Source organism: Pteronotus mesoamericanus, unplaced genomic scaffold (genome assembly GCF_021234165.1).
Source record: "Pteronotus mesoamericanus isolate MK-2021 breed Mesoamerican mustached bat unplaced genomic scaffold, CSHL_Meso_final contig_657, whole genome shotgun sequence".
Taxonomy (NCBI): Eukaryota; Metazoa; Chordata; class Mammalia; order Chiroptera; family Mormoopidae; genus Pteronotus; species Pteronotus mesoamericanus.
In genome coordinates this window covers 16507230-16530908 of record NW_026555229.1, presented here as the reverse complement: position 1 = coordinate 16530908, position 23679 = coordinate 16507230, and the positions used below count along the sequence as shown (strand labels likewise).

General features: G+C 43.4%; 1 protein-coding gene across 2 annotated transcripts in view; it reads left to right on the top strand.

Moving 5' to 3' along the window:
- The window catches only part of SHTN1 (shootin 1), a 90494-nt gene extending 71385 nt beyond the window's left edge, over nucleotides 1-19109 (top strand). The window contains exons 16-17 of one of the 2 annotated variants that reach the window (XM_054581579.1): nucleotides 2450-2642; nucleotides 17394-19109. In XM_054581579.1, the coding sequence (XP_054437554.1) occupies nucleotides 2450-2642; nucleotides 17394-17616 (416 nt within the window). In that variant the 3' untranslated portion in view covers nucleotides 17617-19109. The remainder of the gene's footprint in view (nucleotides 1-2449; nucleotides 2643-17393) is intronic. The other variant, XM_054581580.1, reaches the window with a different exon arrangement.
- Nucleotides 19110-23679: the final 4570 nt, after the last annotated feature.

Genomic DNA, 23679 nt, shown 5'->3' with positions numbered 1-23679 from the left:
AGCCCATTTTAACAGTTTCATTTGCATTGCCATCATGTTTACATCAAGTTGAAGTTGCTAAAATATTAAGGGTTTGGGTTTTTGGTAGTCAAACGCGCTGGTTTTCACACACAGACTTAAACAATTGAGTAAATTGGTTTCTTAAACTGGAAACATCATCATAGCGGCCAAACCTTTATTATAAAAAGATGAACCTTTTGTTTCCTTCTTTAGAAAAATCACCAGTTTTTACTTTGGAAATGGTCCTGTCACTATCCTATAAGAATCCCCTCCCCTATCAGCTACCTCTCAGGAGAACTAAGGGGTGCCGTAAGAATGTTCTTTTTCCTTAGGATTGGGGGTGGGGTAGGAAGCTAAGGCAGCCAGCTGCATGGTGGGAATAAATGACAGAGATGAGTTTGGTAGGTTTGTGCCTCAGGGACACTTGAATCTTTGGGATTCTTTTTCTGCCACACACAAGGACTTATGTGAAGTCTAAAGGTGAAAATGTGAAAGCCAAATGTGAAGTCACAGAGCAGAGAAAGGGGGCATCTAAGAGAAGCAGAGGCAGCAGGAGGTTTGCAGAACTCAGGTCCCAGGTTAGTTGGTGTCTCCCCCTCACGGGCAAGTGAAGCACCTTTTTCTATAGAATTTTTCTTACGGACCTGATACTCCCTCGTTTTACCTAGACTTGTGGCCCACCAAACGGACACTTCAAAGAGCAGCAGAGGCCTCTTGGAAAACATTGGGCAACTTAAACAGGATGCAATAATAATAATAATAATAATAATAATAATAATAATCTTACACACTATGGATTTTTCTTTATTTCTTTTTGTATGCAGGAAAAATAAGAGCTCTGGCCCAGCTCACCCACTCTCCCTCCTTTGTAATTGGCTTCAGTTGCAGAACAAGCAGTAGGCGCGGGTACATTCAGAAACAGATCTTGCTTTCCTACAAGGACAGATTGCTTAAAGCTGTCTAGTGTTATAGTCAGCAGTTATCCAAGGGCAGAATAGAGCTGCTCTGAAGCTATTCTTGAATTCAACTTCATGTTTCTAGCTTCAGGAACTTACTTTCTTGATTTTTCTGCCCTCTTCTCTCTACTCCCACTTCTCCATGCAACATGAGGGTTAACGTAAGTGGGAGGGAGAGGCCCTTTGAACCAGAATATTCAATTTCATAAAGTTGTCTGCCCAGATGCTATAGATGAAATGAATGAGGAAGAACAGACGCTGATGCTTCATGAGCCAAAGTTTTCAGCCAGACTGGAGCGATCTGTGTCTCCCACATGCAGTAAGGCTAAAGGAGGTGCCCCGCTGAATGGCTGAACAATTTTCCAGATCCATATAGAAAGATTTTGGGTTTTCTTTAAAAATTAGAACTTCATTTTTGGAGTTGATAGATTATGCTGTTGTAATAATCAGACACAGTCATATACAAGTGAAAAAATAGAATTCCAGAGCTTTATGCTGATAAGGGATTAGCTAGCATTTTGGATTGCACCCACTTTGTACCAGTTTCTTTTTTAGAAGATGGTCTGACGTTTCTTAGGGTTTATGCCAAGTTTTGTCCTCTTTTAATTGGCACTTTTCAAAGTTGTCCTCTGGTTGCATCTTTAGAAGTTCTAATGTCATTTGTACATTTGTGCCTTATTTTATAAACCTCTTTGTTTTAAAAGGATTCCTTTTGAAGTGTCAAGAAAGACATAGTAGAATCTTGCTTTGAAAGTAAAAAAAAGACCTGCCTAGGAAAGTATTTTTCTAAAGATAGAAAGTCAGTCATGATGGAGCTTAGCTTCAACGCCTAGAGTTTTTAGGTTTATATGCCAATAATGTCAGTTATCAGCCCTGTTATAGTTTTTTAATCCTGTCCCAAAGAGCAGAAAAGTCTAAAAGGTAAACAGCAAACTCTTTGCCACTTAGTTTTTATAATCCCGTGTCTTTATATTAACAGGAAATAAATCCACTTACTTCTCAATCACATTAAAATGAAAATGTTCATAAAAGCTGTTTAATGCTCAAGAAGCCTTCATGAGCCTTTGAAAAAGAGCCTTTTGACGTTGTTCCATTTTGTGTTTAAAATGCAGAGCTGAGTTTGGGGAGGAATTAACTCTTAAGAGTCCACATGGTTCAAGTAGGGCTGTCAGAAAGCCACACTTAGGAGAAGAAAAGGGTTTTCACAATTGCAGTACTTTTAAGGACTCTGGTCAGTGCGGGAACCATGGCCTGGGGTTTTGTGGTTTCTTAAAAGTCTGTACACAATTTCTCAGCGTGGTCCCAGGGCCTTGAGTAGTACCACCACAGCAGAGCAAATTTCTAATAGGAACGTTTTCCAGCAGGCTCTTGAAATTTTAGCAAAACTTGGCCTTTTCACTTCTTTAGGGATTTTCAGCTAATCTGTTTTTCAGTACCATATTAATCAGCATCACGCAGAATTATTAAACTTGAGGTATGTGTTTGGTTTTAAGGTCCAACCGGGATATTAGCCACCTCAGAGTCCAAATCCATGCCAGTGTTGGGTTCTGTATCCAGTGTAACAAAAACAGCCTTGAACAAGAAAACTCTGGAGGCAGAATTCAACAGCCCGTCCCGCCCAGCACCTGAGCCAGGTGATGGGCCGTGTAAATTGGAAGGCGGCACACGTTCCAAGGTTACATTTCAGTAAGTAATGGCGTTCTTTACTAAATAGTGTGTAGACGAATCTGTGATGACTCACTTGTGTGTTACTCTGCTTCATTTCTCTTTAGAGAGATTTTGATTTGGTTAGCCAATAAATACTCTTCTTCCTTCATTTGATGAGCCAACTTTGGATTCTAGGCTCCTAGCTTGGAGGTCTTATTCCCATCCAAAGCAGATATGTGTAAAGAGAATTTCTGCCCTAAACTGGTTTGGTTCTTCTTCTGCATGAAGAGTTGACTTGGGTAATAATTATTCAGCATCAGAAGATGATCATTCTTTCAAGATTAAATGCTTACATCATCCCTCTTAATGGTTTATGAGGAGCTGAGGAAGATACTAGATCTTTCAGAAGAACTAGATCTTCAGATGTACTTTAAAGGGTACCTTTTTACAACCTTATTTTCTGGTCCTCACTTAAAGATGAGCCTTAATATTTCTCTATCCCGAGAATGAAAACATACCATGTAAAGAGTTATCTACACAGACTTGCTCGAAAGTGACACTTTGTCACAGAGGTAATCCTGCTATTGAACGTGTTTCCGACGGATCTGGTAGAGGATCAGTTTGTTTTATAACAATGTCGGCCTTTTTTGAAATTAGTCTAGTTTTGCTTTAGTTCTCTTGCCAGGATGTCAGGGGGTTTGTCACTTGAAGAAAAGGAAGAGGTGAGGCAAATCAGATCAGCCGATGGTAATTGTAATCACAGTTAATTAAACCCTGATTTCCTGTTCTATCGGGAGAGAAAGAATCCTTCTTTGTGCCTCTGCCTGTCTTAGTTTAAAAGGTGAAGCCTGGACAAATGAAGTTGAAATTCAATTTAGATCTATTTTTGCCAACTGGTATTTTCTTCCATTCTTCCATTTCTCACTGGTACTATTAACTTTTTTTCCCCCCCTCTTTTGGAATGAATGGCCTTCTTTGCTGATTTACAGTTTTGTCTAATTTCATTGTGTTTAAAAGCGCATTTTCTCCTGCAGTCATATGTTTCTTTTGACTACAGTCATTTGAACAGTTCTGACAGAAAGATGATCTATATTCATTCTTCATCTTTCCTGTTAGATTTGTTTAACATCTAATTTGACATCAGCAATCGGGCTACATTTGAACCAATATCCAGACACAAAAGCAATTTGGCTGAGACAAGTTAGTTTCTGAGAAATGCTTCAATGTGTGTGTATAGATTTTTTTTTTCCCTTTACCATTTTACACAGATAATCTTAATCAGAAAATACTGCAACTCCTTCTTCCTTTTGTCTGCCTTTTATTCTCTAAAAGTAAGTGGAAATTACATTCCCAAGAAAGGAAATGAAATAATTGCAGGCCCAAGGTCTACAAAATGTGTTGAATTGACAGTGAAAAGGATCCATGTGTTGACAGACACAGTTGTTAGAGGCCATAAAGGCCTATGTGAAGCTTAATTTATTTCTCATCTTGCTTGTTCAATGACTGCTCAAGAGACACATTTCAATTTAATTTATCTACTTAAAGCACTAATACAAATACTCTGTGCTGCTGTATTAACTTTCAAACTTTGTAACCTAATGCGTGATTATTCCGTTCTTGACATTCTTTAGCTGGAATAACCAATGCCATGTATTTCCATAGAAGAAAGCCTTTTAACAAAGAAGAGTGCCTTTCTGAAAAATCGGTTTAAGTACCATTAGACTCTCCAGATAAATCCGAGTATTTTGTATATATACATGGCAATTATTCACCTCATTCACGGTTAAACCTAGCTTTTTAATAAGGAAAAGAAGTTTAACATAATTTAGTTATATGTAAGCTTTCGAAGTAAAAACTCACGTCATTTATTGGGATTCCCTGTAACCAGTCTCTCTCTCAGGAATGAAAAGGGTTATTTTCGGGACTGTTTCTCTCTGCCTCTGACTAATAAATTTACTCTTTTTTACAAACCATAAGGCAGAGGCACACCGCAGTGTCTTATCTCATAGACCTGAATTGTCCAAGCACTTGGAAGTGGGATCAGCAGTTAAAAGTGAAATGTTTCCTTTGCTTTTTAAAATGGTCTTTGCGCTCTAGTAATTGCATCTTTATATTGATCTGTAGAGAGACTACCATAGAGTTTCAGGTGAGAGGCACTGTCGGCTCTTGACAGGGAATCAAGGTCAAAGGGTTAATTACAGTGGCCTCTAGTACTTATATAATTACACCCCGCCCCCCAGTCCCTTCTTCTCTTACCCCCCTTCCTCCCTCCACTCTGGCCTGTCTGTCCAGGTTTGGGTCTGCTCTTGCCCTTTGCTTTTGCTGTCCACTCTTCCCAGAATGTCTTTTCCCTAAGCTACAGGACCTACTAACTCAACCTCCCTCATTTCTTTGCTCAATGTCATCTTTTAAATGAGGCCTACCCCTGCCATTATATTTAAAATTGTAACTTGTTGCCCTGGCTGGTGTGGCTCAATGGATTGTGTGTCAGCCTGTGAACCAAACAGTTGCTGGTTGGATTCCCAGTCAAGGCACAGGCCTGGGTTGCGGGCCAGTTCCCCAGTAGGGGGTGCGCGAGAGACAACCACACAATGATACGTCTTTCCCTCTCTCCCTCCTTTCCTCTCTCTCTCTAAAAATAAATTTAAAAATCTTTTAAAAAATAAAATAAAATTGTAACTTGTCCTCCTCTAAACTTTGGTTCCTCCTTAACCTGCTCTGTTTTTCCCCACACTGGTTATCTTCCAATATGCTATATGCTTTATTTATTATACTTAATGCTCATTTTCTCTCTTCTTCTGCTAGGATGTAAGCTCCATGAGGGTAGGAATTTTTCTGTGTTTTGTTCCCAGCAGTATCTCAAACACCTGGAAAAATGCCTGCCTTATGGCCGGCTCTTGGTAAATATTTGTTGAGTAAATGAACAGCATGTGTATATTTTTAGTATCAACAAAACAGCAGAGTATCAATTAATTAAAATACTCAATTGCCCCATTATTCAACAGTTCCACATATACATACAGATAAGCTGTAATTGAGTTAGCCCCTGTCTGGTAAGTTATAGAGCCAGAGATGTGTACAGTATATGGATTTACTTCCTAGGGACTTGTGAGAAGGCAAGAGATACCGTTAATACTTAATTACAAGGATTAATTAAAATTAACATTTCTGTCACCAGCCTAAGCAAAGCAAGGTGCCTTTTGAAGATGAAAAAGTAAAAGAAAGGAAAAGATAATCAGGACTTGGAAAAGCCTAATTGTTTCTATTTTAAAAATAGCATTAGAAGTATTTGTGTGCTGTTAGCTATTTCTAATCAGTATATACTACCTAGTAACAATTTCTTAAATTGATCGGTGGGCCTGCCTTTCCTTAATTTTGGTGAAATAATGGTAATTCAGACCGGAGTTACGCTCACACTCTCCCCTGATGCGGTGAGAGGCGGAGAGCGGACCAAAGCCGGCGGGCAGCATAAACCTGGGTTTGCCTTCACGCTCCCTTCCGTTGATCTGGGGGAATCTGGCAGCTACGATATAGTAAGACTCTCTGATCTAGGCTGAGCTCAGTGGGTGGGATGTTGAATATAAAATAGGGAAAATTCCAAATCATAGAATTTTTTAAACAGTAACTGCTTTGTTACTTTCCGACAGCTACAGTACCTGGAAAGGGGCTGAATGTTGCACAGGGTCAGAAAAACCAGAATGATGGGTGTTTCCGCCAGTAAAACCTGTAGACTGGAGAGGGCAGTAGCAAGGAAGCACCGTGTGATCTGTGTTCTAAACCCACGCCCGTCCACAGATGCACGGGGTGGCAAGCAGATGGGGCTGTTTCCAGCACCTAATTCTACGGGCAGGTAGACAAGGTAGGGTTCTGACCCTGGGGCTGCCGTTCAGTATCTCTGTGACATTAGGAAAGTTATTTAATCCATGACTTTGTTTCCTAATCTGTAAAGTGAGGGGTAATTACGCCTACCTTGTAGGGTTGTCTTGTAAATGAGACAATATCTGAAATGTATTTCAGTGTATTTCCTTTTCTACCTTATGTTAAAATTATAGTGCTGAGCCATTACTAGATAAGCAAGGGCAAAAGTTAGAGCTGAAAGTTTTGATACTAGACCCCTGGGTTATTGATGGACCGGGTTTCCTTGGGGAAGTGACATAATCTCTGGGGTTTTTTTTGTAGTGGTTTGTTCTAATCTAAAATTGAGCCATAGAGATTAGGTACTCTCCAGAGTCCCTTTCAGCTCTAGAACCCTAATAATTCCTCACTAATGTGGTTGCTTAGTAAAGATGTTCACAGTTAAGCAACAAGAGTTAAGGATGTATGTTCTGCCTTCAGCATGTCTCTCAATGCATTAAAACACACACACACACAAACCTAGACATGTAAAATAATTCGTTTTTAAATGACATCATCAGAACTTACAAGTCTGAATCGAAAGGATTGTGACCCATCAATACTCTGAAGGGTCGGGACATGTTCCAACTCCGTCACTGTGGCACCAACTGCTTTTAGCCCCATTTGGATTAGAGATACCTGCTCATAGGTGATAGCAGTGGGATAATTCTTCCTGATTATCTTGAGGTGGAGAAAGTGGGTGAAACGTGGAGTGCCTCTCTGCCGGTCCTATAAGCATGAGAGCTACTCGCAGTATTTATTGTGGTCAGAAAACGACGTGGCTCATTTTAATCCCCACTGTGTGTTCAGCATGTGTGTATGTTTCCAAATGACTTTGGCTTTGGAAAGTGGGCTCAGTTTTTGGAAATGGCCATGAGTTTTGCCGCCATTGCTGATACATTCTTTTTAAATGTGACACAGACTCTTGACGTGCCTCCTCCCAGCCACAGGTACAGAAAAGTACCACGTAGTGCAGTCAGGTCAAAGCTCGTCGGTGCCTGACCTTTCTTCTTTTGCTCCAGTTAGGTTGGCTAGTTTCAAAGTTACCCCTTCTGAGGCCTTGATGAACGGGTAACTAGGAAATTAACATTCCAGAAACAAATGTAAGTTGAGCAATAAGTTAGAAATGCGGCGCACCTAGAGCTGAGTCAAATTGTCTACCATTTTAATCCCGTGAAACACGTGAGCTCTGCCATCAACAGAATGCCAAGGTGGTGTTTCTGACATAGGGAGGTAAACTGGGGACACATGGGGATTACAGCCTACGACATTTTATGATATGTTTTTCCTCTACTTTAGTTAATATTTTCTATTACTCTTCATCACTCTTTATTCATGTGCATCCATATATAATAGTGCCCACCAAGAGGAAATATGCCCGCGTTGCGGCTGGCGGGGTGCTCATGTTGATTATAGATGGAAGCCATGGGTAATGGAACCGGTGTCTGGTTTGGAAGTTCAGGATTTTGGAATTTGCGTCCGCGATGTTTTGTTACAGCTACTGTGCAGTTCAGTAACATTTATAAACGCCATGCGCTTTCATGGATAATTGTAATCATTCCACATGTATATAATGGACATATCTCCATTTTAAAGACAGAAAACAGGCTCAGTGAGGCAAACAATCTGCCCAACATTCTATTCCTAATCAATAGTTGGGTCAGATTTTATTTGAACCTTTTTCATTCTATCTCCAGAGCCCATGCTTTTGAACTGTAGCACACTGTGTTGAGTGTATTAACATGTGAGGAATGGAGGGAAGAAAGCGGCCATGAGGATTCCTCTGTGGAAAGTGCTGACTCCAGTCACTTCTCGCCATCGGCCCTGTGAGGCGCACATGCCGCCCCTCCGCCCCGGCTGACTCCCTGGCGCGGCCAGCTCGGCTCGCTCCCTCTTCCTGCGGCTGACCTAAGCCATTTCCCTTGCCAAGGGAAAGAAGTGTTTTCTAGTGAAACAAAGAATTCTGAAAGGAGAGCCAGTCTTGATTAACACAAAGACTTAAAGAGTACTCGGGAAGAAATTATTTTACTGTTTTTCATGTCACATATCAAACAAAGAGGTGATGCTTCACAAATAAACTTTGGAAATTACCATATCAGAATACCAGCCTAAGCTACTTTAGTCTTTGATGTGAATTTAATGTACACATTTTTTTAATTTAATGACATTTCAGAATTCTGAAGAACAGTTTATTCCCAGAAGTCAAACACCTTGATAAAAATATCTGACTCTATCATTGGATAATAGAACATGATAATACAAGGGTGAATCGCTGCGAATCCTGTTGTTTCATACATTCTACACTGGAATAAATTTACTGTTGTATTTACTTTATGCTGCACCTCTTTGAGACAGCTCCATTTTTGGTCGATTCCCAGCTATCTCCTTGACTTTGTGCTTAGTGTCCGTGGATCATCGTGTGTTAGGACCTCTCTGTTATAAACAGGCAGGACGAGTGGGCCCTCCATGTGGAGAAGGAGGTGAGCAGATCTTGAGAGCTCCGCATCACAACCAGGCAGAGGGCCAAGTGTATCTTACATTCTTGCCATCTGGCTTTTTTGACTCGTAACACCTAGGTGTGGCCCTCCTCGTCCCTGCCGAGCTTTATTCACCCATGTTCACTTTTGCTATTGGTCACTTTCAGGAAGGTGAATATCCATCCTCCTGACAGTTCCAACTAAATGAAGCAGTCAGCCTCCAAGATGATTTTTCATGTCATCTGGCTACAGTACTTCCATAAAACTTGGCTCCAATGGCGAGAATCCATTTGAAAGTGAACCCAGGCTCCATGGTAATTGGTGGGATTTGAGTGGCCTCATAGCTGTGTCCTCATCTCTTGGCCATTCTCAAAGAGGCTTTCAGGCCACGACGGCCGGAGTCGTCCGGCTGACACTTCCCTAAATGATCATGCTGCTCTTCCATCCCAGGTCTCCCCCAAACTCGAAGCTTTATCAAGCTCTTTTAAAGTTCCTTTTTAACTACCAGATAGGCAGCTAGCATGCCTTTTTTGTTTGGGAGGTCAAAACAGGTCACATTGTGCCCTGGAAGAATTTTAAACACACACACACACACACACACACACACACACACACACACACCCCATATGTAGCAATTATAGGACTTCAATTTTAATAGAAAAAAATGTCCATTTCCAATGAAACCATTGTGGTTTTAATTTGCATTTAATTTCTAGTTGTAGTATCTCTAAATACATGTGACTTTTGGCCCCACACAGATTTATTTTTTGTAGAGTTCATCTTGTTTGAGCCATTAACTGAATACCAAGGGTAGCTGATAAAAGAGAAATTTTAAATGTCTCTGGGTTAGTGCGATTAGTCAAACATCTCTGTGAAGGAAAATAATGGAATTGCCTTTCAGAGGGTTTTGAATTAAAAGTAAGATTGATTTCATCATTGTTTGACCTCTAACTGGTCTCTTCAGTTTTGTTTCATTATTTCCAGTGTGAAACTAATGTAGAAGAATGAAATGGAAAAGCACTGCTCTTTTGGATTGGAGCTAGAGAATCTGAGCCTTTGATACATGTTACCAAATAGCAGTTGAGATTCTTAACTAACTTTCAGGGAAACTTGGCTTTAATTATTCCCTCAAATACTGATCTCAGCCAGAAATTCTCTTGGCTGGTCACGTAACTGTTTCTTACGAGACGTTTGGTTCAACAAATGGAAAGCAGAAGAGTTCTTTTAGCCCCCACGGTGGAAAAGGGTACATTTTCTTTCTGAATTCCCACCTCCACCATTTCCCCATCCCCGCCTCTCCTCTCTCCCCTTTTCTGTGTGAGGGTGCATACGTGCGTGCGTTCGTGTGGGCGTGTGTGCACCGCGTGGAGGGGGGAATGGAGGGCACCTTCCCTCTGCTTAGCAGACATTTGTTTCTGACAGGAGACTACTAGCTAGCAGAATGAACTGCATGGAAGTTACTGCTTAATCTGGTGCTCTTATACAATTAAAGGATTTTGTCCGCTCTCAACTGTAATCTTAGCACTGCTGAATTGTGTACTGACACTGCAGGAAACGGCTCTGCTCGGCAAAGCGCGGCCACAAAGCTTCTCCCTGTGCGCCTGCACACGGACCATTAAGTTTTAACAACAAAATTAGCAGACAACTGGATGTTCTGGAAGTTGAGATCCCCTCACTTAGTCTTTTCTTCCTACCCCCCAAGGAGTTACCCCGTGGACTGCCCGGAAGATCCGCCGGGCACTTTTGTCTCCCACGTGTTCTGAGCTGCTGTACAGACAGCAGCTTCTTCCAGGTTAATTGTGGAGGCCACGTTACACCTGGTGTGAAAATGCTGCTGAGTAAATCTCAGAATGGCAGTTAAAGTGCTGCTGAGAAAGTCTCAGTTCTCTCCAGCAATTAATTGCCTTCTAATATGTCCCTCTGGTTGCAAATACCTGAGATGTTAAGGGACTTAGCATAAAGTATATCACCTCTGCCGAGAGAAGCAAATTGCTCTTGGTGCTGTGTAAATTTTTTAAGAACATCATTCGGGAGTCTCTGCAGTGTTTGTGCCTCCTTTTGTTTGTGTATGGTGGAGAATTTAATGTATTCAAATAGAAGTAGCTGACTAGAACTTAAAGGCAACTTCAGATTCAAGGACAAATTGGCTCAACTGAAACCTGATAAGCACATTTCACTTGAAATACACTTTGTTGTATAACTGCATGAAGTAGCACACTGAATTCTTGGTGACTTCCCATCTTAAAGGAGAGTTTAAAATATGGAATATAGTAAATTTAGAGGAAAATCTTTACCAGTTTAAAAATGCTGTTCTGAAAACTTAGACAGAAAACGGCAAGCGTTTGGTGCACGGCCCCCTTTCTGAGGAGCCAGTGTTACATGTGGCCGTTTTGTGGAAGACTTTATGTCTCTTAAAACATTTCTCTTAAATAGCATTCCCTTTTAATAGTTGGGATCTGAACAGATTTTTCATGGGGACTTAAAGTTGTGTAAACTTACAAAAAGCCTTGACACTGGCCTCCAAACATGTAACACGTTTCAGAATCTTTGCCTGACCTAAAATTCACGAGTTCATGCGTTATCAGTGTTGATTTTGCTGGCGAGAACGGTCCCGCTTCCTGCGCCTCCCTGGGCCGGGGTCGTGTGGCATCTGTAAACACCCACACTCCAGCCTCCACTGCGGGAATCAGGACCCGGGACCAGGCCTCGCCACATGCAGCGCTGTCTGCGGTGTCACCCTGCGCAGAGACCCCTGCGCCGCCGCTGCCGCTCCGTGAGGACACGGGGCTGTGCCCGCCGTTGTCACCTGTTAGGGAGGGATGCGTGTTCATCGTGAGGGCAAATCCACGTCCAGAAGCTGCTGACGGGTTTTCAGCCTCGCCAGCCTTCCGTTGTTCCCCAGTTCCTTTCAGAACGTGAAATTACATCTCTTTTTCCCCTTGCATAGAAGCTGACCCAGATTGACAAACTAATTTATTCTTTGAGCTAAAATGGAGTTTTAAAAAGTACACAAAGCCAAAATAAATTAGCTTTGTTCTACCTGCATTAAATGTGCAAGTATTAGAATTGGTAATATTATAGAAAATGTCCTTTTATGCTTTCAAAGTCTATTTGGGGACATTTTGAACAAGTGTTATTAAAATCTCCTGAAAAACAGGGTGTCGGAGAGAAACAACAAAAACGACCTCTGTGGCGAAGCCACCGCCAGTCGCTGCTGTTGTGACTGTATAAAGAGCTTGGGGGGCGGGGGGGAAGAGTACGACTTATTTTTTACACAAGGGAAAATAGAACACGGACTTCCTTTTTGGAGTTTTCCCAGGAAACTACTTTATAAAGACAAATTTAAATCTTTCCGTTTTCTGTCATTGAAGGTGGTAAATATGATTGCAGCTTTATCCATTTTTATTGTAAATGAAACAGAGTTCAGACCGTCCGGCTGCGCGTCATTGTTGGACGGCTGCCACAGACTAATGCAGGCGTCCCACTGGGAGACCAGAGAAGGACTATACTTTGATTCACCAGATTGTGTTAAATAGTCCAGCTGTTGCGATTTGAAAGATAGTTACCTCAGAAGTGAAATAGAAATGAACTTGGCATTTATGCCTCAGACCATTTTTATACTGTTTGGCAATCAGCTTTTCAGAGGTAGCATTTTATAAAATAACTCTCACCGCTTAAAAGTTTCATTCACTGTAATGTTCGAAATGTCCCACCTTTATATTATCAGTAAAATTAAGCTTGAGTGATATGTAGAATTTGCATGAAATAAGCATTTCCCCTTCATTTCATGAGCTTTGATTGCATTCAATTGAGCTCAGAACCGCGTCGATTAGGGCTCTTTTGGGCATTAGTTAATTTGAATTGCAGCCGAAACGTTAGCCACAATGTTGTTGAACATAATTGGAACGTGGAAAGTTGATTTTGAAAGGAATTTCATTGAATGCAAACAATGATGTGCTTTTTAAAAAATTAGAATGCTGCATTTTCATCTTATAATACAGTCTGAGAAATCTCGTGAGTCCTTCAGAAAGTTCACCCGTGGCAGTGCTGTTGGCAGTGGTTCTGATTCTTCTGATACCAGTGCAGTTCGGAGTCTGGTCTTTCCTTCTCTCGGCAGACAGCCCTGCCTGCCCGGGGCCCGCACTCCGGGCCTTGGGTGGGGCACCGGCCGCTCTCCCTGCCCAGCTTCTGCTCCTACGTCAGGCGTCTTCGTGGGGCAGCATAGATTGGTGCATTGTCTCCTAGCTTTTATGTTGCTTTTGCCTTTTCTTTTTGCCTTGAAATAGCCCTTGAACAAATGATCTAAAGTGACATCTGAAAATATCTATTTGAATGGATTATAAATGGCTATACTGGTACGTTGTGGTAAGGACAAAAAAAATAACAGACAGGAAATCAAGATTCCACAATTGTGGTCCTGCTATCGGCTATTAACAAGTTGTACGCCCTTGGGCAGATCATTCCACTCACATCTTTGTTGTCTTCATTTGACAAATGAAAAGGGATCGGTGATCCCTGTCATCTTGAACATCCCATGATTGTAGTCTTACTTTATCTCACCTGTAAAATCCAAGGTTACTTGGAGATGTTGCAGGATACAGGAAGTCTGCCATACTTTTCGTGAGTATTGATATTTAATCCCTTATTTGTGGTCGTTGCCCTTAGTGGAAGAATTAAAGTGGAAAGATTGAACAGAATAATAGTGTACTGCAGTTCCTGTTGGACCGTTGCATTTGAGTACCTGGGATTTTTACCTTGGGGGAGAAGCTTCAGATTTAACCTCCTAAAAGCTGCCACTGCAGTTGCCTACAGCAAGAACCTGGGTGTCTGGCACCATCGCCGATGGGGCTCTCTTCCTCTTCCCATAGAAGGGAATGGAGCTGGAATGAAGCCTGGCAGGAAGGCCTCTCATTCCAGAGGGCGCCCTGGGCCCCTGCCCATGGGAACCAGGAATGGACCCGATGCCAAACCAGGAGGAACTATTGATGCAAGTCACAGAGGGAAAACGACAAGGTTAGCTTGAAGGGATGGACTTTATATATCTAAAGATGCCACTGCAAACAGGCATTCAGAAAGAGATCATTATATATGTGTTTTTAAAGGTTTTATTTATTTTTAGAGAAGGGAAGGGAGGGAGAGAAACATCTGTGTGTGGTTGCCTCTCGGGTGCCCCCCTACTGGGCCTGGCTGGCAACCCAGGCATGTGCCCCGACTGGGAATCAAACCAGTGACCCTTTGGTTCACAGGCCAGCACTCAATGCACTGAGCCACACCAGCCAGGGCCAGAAAGGTGTCATTAAACATGGCAAAGTCAGTCTGTGGCATCGTCATCTTTCTAGGAAAAGATGCCTTTGGTAAGCAGCGTGGTGCTGGGGAAGGGCGGGAACATGGCGATAGAGCCCCTGACGGTGGCTGTGGCTCCGCCACTGCTGAGCCGTGAGTGTAGGCCAGGCTCCTCCCCTGTCCGAACATCATTTTCCTCATCTGTAAAAGGATAGATTGGACCAGATGGTCACCGTAGTCCCTTCTGGTCTCACTCAACCTGTCGGGATTCCAAGTCAGTGCTCATTAATCTTGAGAAACTCGTTACCCTGACTCTCAGTGTACAGATTCAGAGAAGTCGTCCACTGTGCCAAGTTCAGTGCTAACGAACAAAGGAGTTCTCAGACTGTAGCCTCAGGTGATTTAATAGTAGATTAATCTGCAGTTGAGAAGCTTACTTCAAGAAAGGAAGAATTCCTTGGACTGGGGCAGTTCCAGGACAATTTCAGCCCGACAATGCAGAGTTCCCGAGGTTTCAGTTCAATCAACATTCATTTGTTGCTGTTGAGAACCCCCGAGAGCACTTCCTGGAAGTGTTCGGCCTCCAACTGATGAAGAAAGCTTTCTTAGGATGTGTTCACCACCCTTACCTGCAGACACCCATGGGCACGGAAACATCCACACTAGTTCTGCAGGAGGGGTCAAGGTCAGTATGGGTTGATGGAATTTGCTCACCCAGAATGAAATGCATACCCCTTTGCATGCTTAGAGCAGGTTGGCTGGCTTATGCACAGTGAGCTCAAACCCAGGATGGTGGAGCCGGACTGGTGACTTGAGTCGCAGGCTTTGTGGCTTTGACCGCAACAACCCAGCTAGGCTGGAGCTTCACTTCCTAAAATTCCCTTGTCCATTTGCTTCTACGTTAGGGAAGCTGCGAGAGAAATTTGCATGAGATTGAGAAGGCAGAAATCACATAGCAGCCTTTTTTTAAATGCTCTGAAGGTCCACGCTGTTCCAGTTTGTGCATGTTGTCACCTCGTTGGCATGTGGCAGCAGCTGGCCCTCGGTTTCTCCAGCTGCTCCAGTCCCGGGCCAGGTGTGTGTGCATTTCCACGAGGAAGGGCCCCAGCTTACCCTGCAGGTGGTCTGCCTATCAGGAGTGGGGACTCGGACACAGGCAGCCCTGGTTCACCTTCAGTCTCTGGCCACTTCATCCACCTTCCCTTTTAGCTGCCAGAACTGCTGACTTCATGCCCAGTGTCAGAGGCGGGGGCAACAGACTGAAGCAGACTGCCTAAGAGCCCCCTCCCACTGCCTGAGTCCGACTCCCGTAATTAATTAATCCTCCCATCGGTCACAGCGGCGGGCTTCTCTGACCGCACCCCAGTAGGTACGGCCTTTCAGGTGTTGCCTGGCTCAGAGAAAGTCAAGCCAGGGAAACCTCTAGCCCATCCTGATTCCCACAGTAGAGGAACAGACATCTGGAGAAGTGGGTCCTCGGGCAAGGTAGATGAGCAGTGTCTTGGTGCTTTCTAATGACAAGGGCATTGCCAAATTGAGGCAAAAATAAAGGAATCTGTCCTCATAATAGCCTAGCCTGGTCACCTCTTTGCTTGACCACCTCCAAGGAGGACAGAGGTCGGAGTTTATCACTTAATGATATGAGCACGTCACAGAGTATAACCAGATAGCCAGATGGAGTGCTTTTCAAGATTTGGATAACTCCCATAGCACCAGTCAGAAAGTAATAAAACTGTGGTCATCGGGCTTGAGGGTTTTTGTACCTGTGGCAGGACCATGCAGGCCATTTTCTCTCAGTAGCGGATCATTTGTTCTGTTATTTATTGTTGTGTAAGAGACTTCCAGACCTACTCACGCCAAAGCCTTGGTTTCTGCCCATTCATCACGAGCCTTTCACAAACAGTTAATCAGCACTCGTTCGCGGACTCCATAAATGGGTTTGTGCCAGGTGCTAACTAGGGCACGCCTGTGAGCAAAGCCGAACAGCCCCCCGTTTCAGAGTCGCTTCCATTGTATTTGCAGTGTTTACTTAACAACTGTAGGAAGTGCAGCGAGGGTCAGGGGGAGTATGGAGAGGCAAGAGCATGTCTTAACGGGCGGCCCTGACTGGCTCCAACAGTCAGGGAGTAGCGGAAATCAGCTCCAGGCAAGGGGCTGGCAGGACCGTGCGCAGAGCCTGGCCTCCAGCGGTGGGCAGGGGTGCGCTGGCTCGTGGGGAGCATCCCAGCGTTTGCCAGAAGACCGGATGGGTCTGAATGGCCCCTGCCCTGCCTCCTGCCCACCCCTCAACTGTCAGGCACCAGGTCGGCAGCCCAGCACCTTCAGGTGGTGGCTCCTGACCGTGACTTCAGAGCGGAGGAGGTGCCGACCGCCTCATTTCCTGAGGCCTGGCAAGTGCGTTTCAGGACATGCCCTTCTGCAAGGAGACGGCCACCCCCTCAGCTGGAGGAGCGGTAGCTTTTTGCATCAGAAGAGAGAAAAGGAAAGCCTCTGTAGGCAAAGAAAGGGCGCCTGCAATTCAGTCAAAGATTTCTCCGGAAACACGATTCTCCTTTTTAGAAATAGTTTTTGGGAAGCTAGCATTGTAGCTGGTTCGCTGGGTTCTCCCATCGGCCCGTGCTCCGCCCTGCACCCCCACGTCTGACCAGATTTCCCCTGGTGTCTCAGCTGTCCGTCGGTGACGGTGACGGTGACGAGGGCGACGGGCTTCCCTCGTCCAGGCAGTCCCCTGAGCTAAGCGGCAGCCACGCGCACCCAGGGCTGGGGGCAGCAGTTAGAGGGCAGGCAGGAGTCCGGGCTGGGCAGTGGGGAGGGCCGCACGTGTCTGTGAGCTTTGCACTTCCTGAGAAGAGCATGTAATTAAGCAGGTAGGTGCATTTGGCTTTTTAACATTTCTGTAGTTAATTGCTCTGACTTTTTCCGCCTTCCTTTTTCTGGCCTTGTGCTCCTAATATGTAATCTAATAGCTTCACTTTTCTTTTTAAATGGCTGGCATCTCAAAGATCACTTTGCGCATGTTGATTAGACTAAGAACATTTTGGGTTTTTTGTTCATCTGAATTCAGGAATCTGAAATACAAATATTTTCTCTCTCTGCTTTTAATTTTTTTTTGTTTGTTTAACTGTTTATCCCCTAGGCCTCCCAGTAACACTGGATGGAGGAGACAGTACATTGGCAGTGAAAAACAAGCTAAACCAGTTGTAGTTTTAGATCCTGTTTCCACACATGAACCCCAAACCAAAGACCAGGTTGCCGAAAAAGATCCAATTCAACGCAAGGATGACGAAGGCGAAATTAAACCAGAATACAAAGAAGACAGCGCTGAAAAAATAAGAGACACAGACAGCTCCAACTGCTGATCCGTAACCCAGAAGGCTGACATTTTCGGGAGCCCTTTCCAAAATGCACATGATTAGCTTTGGTGTATTGGCAAGCGCTCCAGACATTCTGTTCTTATCACTGTATTCAAATAGAGGTTCATTTCTGATGTCACTTTTGTAAGTAGACTACCTATAAACATAAGTAAGCTGTTTAGCAAATTACACATGCTGTGTAGTTTTTCTTTTTTAATATTTATAGGGATAAGGTTTTTTTCTAATTACTGGATCAAGTGTGACTTTTTTTTAGAGGGTTACAAACAATTCAGATGTTGCTATTTTTTTAGTTAATGTGCATACCACTCTTCAAATGTAATGCTGAAAGTTTGCAGTGCTGTGCATAATTGGATAAACAGAACTGAATAACTTAAGATGATTTTAAAAGCCCCCAAATAAGATGCTTTTTGCATCTCATCCTGTCTTGATGGAGAAACTGCAGTAGCACAGGAATTGTGAAGCGCTGTGGCACACAAATTACTTTCTAGGATATACCGAGATAAACTTAAAATTCAGGAGCCGGCATCAAACCAGTAGTCCCACAGGCAGTGCTAATTACACACATAGTCACCTGTGGGATGAAAACTACCTGCTATTGATCGTGTCCAAAGCCTCGCAAGGACTTTTGGGGCAGTGCTCTGGTGGCCTGAATGCAGAACTGAGGTGACGGTCTAATCCTTGAATTGAAGAGGGCATTATCTCGGTAAACCGTGTGCTCTGTGCTATGAGTTCATTGTGTTTTCTCATGTACCAAGCACCGTATTTTATCCCAGCTCTTATTTTCTTGCTTCTCTGCCATTCTACATTATGTAGGTTTGTTGTTGGGTTTTGTTTTGTTTTGTAAGAAATGAAGTGGTAGTCAGTCTAAAAATACATTGTTTCCGTCTACCACAGTGAATAAATAGAAATGTAATCAGGGATTTAAAAAAACAAACTTATGCAGTTTCAAAGTTGATTGTTTCAAAATTGATGTTTATTTCAAATAAGTGGTAATGTACTTGAATGCATTTTTTTATGACAGTGATTCAGTAATGGTAATTTTACTATTAAAGAAAGTGAGCGGTTTAGTTTCGTTAGCGTAGCTCAGCATGTAGCTGTCAGGTGTTTCTCACCGAAGGGCAAAAGAAAACGGTAGTAATAATTGCAGTAGTTGTATTGTACTTTATTTTTGCACGTGTGCTAAGCATAGGCTTGAAGAGGTGGGTAGGCAGGTAAATGTACTTCCTGAATTTGGAGATAATTATCTCTCTGTAGGTTCGTTATGCTTGACTGTTTCCATGTTCTTCCAGTGACAAGTTGACAGTTTCTTACCAGTTTACTCCTGGGAAATGAAAATGTAATGTTTTCCACTGTAACTTTCCCTAACTGAATAATACTGCTATATGATACACTGATTACAAACTGCATTAATTCACTTGAACAAGTTTTGTTATGCTGTGATTTGAACTCTCTTCCCCACACTTATTAAAAAAAAACACCAACAGTATCCCTTTAAAGGTCGTTTGTGGTTATTGACACCTTTGGATTAGGTCCCCAAATTTGACATTCTTTTAAAAAAAATGATGTAAGTGTTGATCTTTAGTAATTTTTAATAATCCACGAAGTGATTTATTTTGAAGAATTTTATTCCCTGTTTCTTCATGCCCCCTCCTTCCTGTGTCGGTCCTCAGTCCACTGAGATGTGTCATACACATTTAGGAATATAAGGTGTGCACTCTTATTCCCTTTTGCATTGTGCGCTTAACAGAACAGTGCTGTTGTAAAAGCACCCTCTTTTCCAGGCTAAGAAGCAAGCTGTGGAGCGGGGGAGGGGGCGGGGGGAGGGTGGGGGGCAGGTAGCGGGGCTAGCGAGGCCAGGCTGCAGTTATTCACTGGCATTAGAGTGTTTTTTTGCCTATTCCGAGCTGCTAACTTTCTTTCACCGTGATCCCATCATTTAAAATTAATTGATATCAAGGTATTTGATGTAGGATTTCACTCACCTTTTTCTGCCTACAGTTTTCCCCTTTTCACATCAGTTTTTGGAAGGTTTTGCCCCTGCTTTTTGGGGTGCCAGAGCCAACAAGCAGGCTGGGACAGGGAGACCTGTGAAGGCTAGTGCTTGTATCTTCAAGGTACGTTCTAAGCTCTTGGCATTAAAGGTGTAGACTCCCTACTTAATGCTATTTTAAAGTTGGAAGGGACTGCCATCTTTATATTCTTGTTCTCTCTAAAAAAAATTATTTATTATTCCTTCTTTTTTAGAAATATGAACTAGGTTGCATCTGCTACAGAGTTTTGTAATTCAGCGTTGATGCATTTTATAGCCCAGCGTTGATGCACTGAGGCAAAGGAAGATTGGTGTTCTTGCTGTTAAAGAAAAAGACAATGTCTCCCTTCTTCTGCAAGAACACGGATTTAATGAAAATTCTAGCCCTTCCTTGTCTGAGCTGGTCTCCTGCCCTGGCCCACAGCAGCAGCAGCAGCCGCAGCTGTCCTGCGCGCACTGGGCTTGGGGAGGGAGTCGGGGGTGCTCTAACCGCCCCGCCCCGTTTGCTCTGGGTAAAAGGACGGGCGGGCGTTTCGTTTCTGGCTGCTCACCATCGGTCCTCCTCCCATCCCTGCTTTGTTACCAGGGAGACTGTGAAAATGGAGTGGTACAGGTACGAATCATTGCTAATTATCTTTCCAGACCCTTTTTAGGTGGATAACCCATATAGCAGAACCCTAAAAAGCAAAATTTGGGTGGTTTTTCTAACTGCACTCTGCGTGTCTAGTCACTTTCATCATGGAGCAACTTTGGCTTATGCAGAAATAGGCGGTGAGAGAGTGGACAGCTGCCCATCGTCGTCACTGACCTTAGAGGATCGCCAAGCCCTCCTCTCTTAAGGACTGTCCCCTCTTAAAATGGGATGTGACTCGTTCCTTTCATCTCATTTACAGCTAATATCTTACATATGATCTACGTTTTATGTCTGTCATATATTATGTAACAAATGGAGAGAGAGAGAGAGAGAGAACAGAAACAGTAGTTTTTATCACTCGAAACATTTTAAATTAAAATGCTGCGTACCCACTGGTGACCTCAGTCCTCGAGTGAGGTGGAGGTGAATAGGCCGAGCTCTGTGTTGAACTTAAAGTAGTGATCTGGTTCAGGTCATACATTACCTCCTTGGTTAATTTAATGTAGCTCTTTGCTTAGCTGCTCATTTTCCCCCTCTGGTTTCATTCATTTAATTACAATGGTCAGAGTTCCAGGGCTACTCTCACAGGGTCTCCCGTGCTCCGTGTGTGCGTGCATACATGTACATGGGCAAAGGCTGTGGGAACACCCAGCCCGCCCCTACCGCCTTTAAAATGAATTTTCCTTCAAGACGCTTTAAGCCTCAGGAGAGACAGTAGCAGCCACACACTGGACACCGTTCTGCCCCTGAGCCAGTTTCAAGTCATTGCTTCAAGGGTAAGACCTCGGCTCTACTCAAAGACCAGCGCACTTCCCTGTGAAGACTCTTCAAAAGGAGAGGCCCTCGGTGTGGTTAGTAAACACGTGGCAAATATATCAAAAATATAAACTTATTACCCAGCTCTCCCACACGTCAGTACATAGCCGTTTATATAATTTGGGGGGAAAGCAAATGACAGCTTTGTTTTAACAGAGAATCTGAACCGTACAAAGCAGCCAGGCATTATGTTACGTGTAGGTGTGTGACTAAGTTTATTTGTGTGACTCCCCTGCCACAGCCTCAGCTGGGCTCACGGAAGAGGCCGTTCAGTCAGCCTGTCACATTGTCTTCAATCACCTGTTAAGTTCTGTCATAGAAATAATCGAGTATTTAATTCCTTTAAGAATATCCATCCACATGCGTTTAGTCACTTACACTTATTCTTGTTCCAAAAAGGATTGAAGGAGACTCACAAGGACACAAAAAATATAAGAAAAACTAAAAGTCAGAAAGAGGAGGGACTAAGGGCAGAGGGAATTCAGGTAGGACAGTACAAGGGAGCTGCTTTGCTGGGCTGTGACGAAGGACAGTGAAGCTCTTGTACTTCCGCATGAGGTTGGCTATGAAACTCCCTGGGCTTTATAACTCAGGTGTAAGACAAACACAGGTGTACCCCTGTTCCTGGCACAGAGAGCTCCTAGTGTCAAAGATTTTTGTCTTCCGAGATGTTTTCTTTGGTTCAACTGAGTGTGGAGTTAGCAACAAAAGCACTGGGCTCTGTTACTGGGTAACCCCGCGCCCAGACACAGTGGACAGCAGAGCTGGCATGCAAACAAACAGCCCTCCGTGGAAACATGGTGGCTGTAAGACAAGAGTCCACAGGCATAATTTCAGGCAGAAATTCTACGTATGTTATTTTACCAAACGGTAAAAGAAAACACACAAATTCATTACATTTTAGAGCAAAACCAGTGAGAAAAGGACACATGGCAGACCTGCCAGTCTAATAACATGATGGGGCTGTAAGCTGGGGAGCGCACAGCCCCGTCTGGAGGGTGCTCACGCTTTGGCTGATTCCACTGTGACCTCTGTGGGGAAGACGGGCTCTGGGGGCTCGGGCAGCTCGCCAGACCCCGCCGCCGCAGCCTTGGTGGCCTTCTCGTCTTCCTCGTTCAAGTGAGAAAAAGTGAGTACTTCATTGACACCTACCCAAAACAACAACAACAATTTGATGTTACTTGATGTAAAGGAGGTCATCCTCAGACCTGTCCAGAGGTGTCATACCGCTATCAGAAAGGATTCTAGAACCATTTAAAACTGGGCCTGTTTCAGTTTTACATCAAATGTGCATTACTTGCTTTTTCAGGTTGCATTGCGCCCTTGTGCAGCCTTCTGCAGCACTCGACGTGCAGCAGACTGAGGAGTGGCTTAGCAGAAAACGCCAAGAGGAAAAAGGTGAATTAGAGGAAAGGCCAGTACGCTACCTGAAAATAAACCATGGCCAACTAACCCTTCCCAGGCAAATGAAGGCCAACTTAGACTCTTCAGACAGGCCCCCGTAAGCAGTGACAGGGTTTTAGTAGCTGAGCTTTTGCCATGATTTCCTACTCAGTCTCTCGGTGGCGAGAGATGTTTTTCCAGTTTTTGGCCCCCTTCACATTTATTGCTCACTGCCCATGTCAGAGAAGTTCTCGTTCATTGGTTAATCTGTCCCAGAATGCTCAGGGGCCTGCACTGTCACCAGAGAGGGGCTGGTCTCCGGTCACTGGAGTCCTTTTTGATGCCCTGAAGCAGCTGTTTCCCTTGTGGTGAGTCTGGCTGGAAGTGTGGTAAGTCATTTAAGGAACCTAAGGCTCCTGCAAGTCAGCACAACATCGGAAGATAATCGGGCGACGTGTAGGAAGAATACGATTTTACCTGTTTGAAAACACAAGCCTTGCGTTGCCCACAGACACCACAAAGACACTCCCGACTACCATTATGTGACTCACAAATAGTCTCCCAATTATATCTTCACTTTCTGTCAGTCTCAGGGTGTGTTTCAAGATCATTGCATATGCTAAACATGACAAATTTTATAACCACCATTTCTGTTGGTTTCTTTTCTTCCTCTTTAATGCATGTATTGAGTCCTAAAGTAGGACTGCTTCCTTTCTTTCAATGGTCCACCATACATCTATAATACAGCCATCTCATTTAATAGACTTTAGCATCCAAGAAAATTTCATGTTTTAGTTATCATCACTACTTAAATAACATGCACTGTTTTTTAGTATATCAAATCATTTATCTTAAAATACAAAACAGTTTTAGAATTGCAAAAACAACTATTGGTTTAATGTTTCAGCGTGCTACATACCTACTTTTGGCCATCACTGTCAGTAATAGAAAAAGTAAAATTGGATATCTGGGGTGTTTCTCTCCAGTTTGCCAGTATACAAGGTGATCTGACCCATGCAAACTTACAAAGGTTTGAGGTCATAGGCGATTGGGTCATTTCTCTTGAGACCATAGCCTTCCCAAAGTACATTAAAATGAACATGCTTCCTACTTAAGTAAAAGGAGTTGCTTCCAAGAACCACCAGGAAAAATCTGCCTTTAACTTTCATGGGCTGTGTAGAGAAAC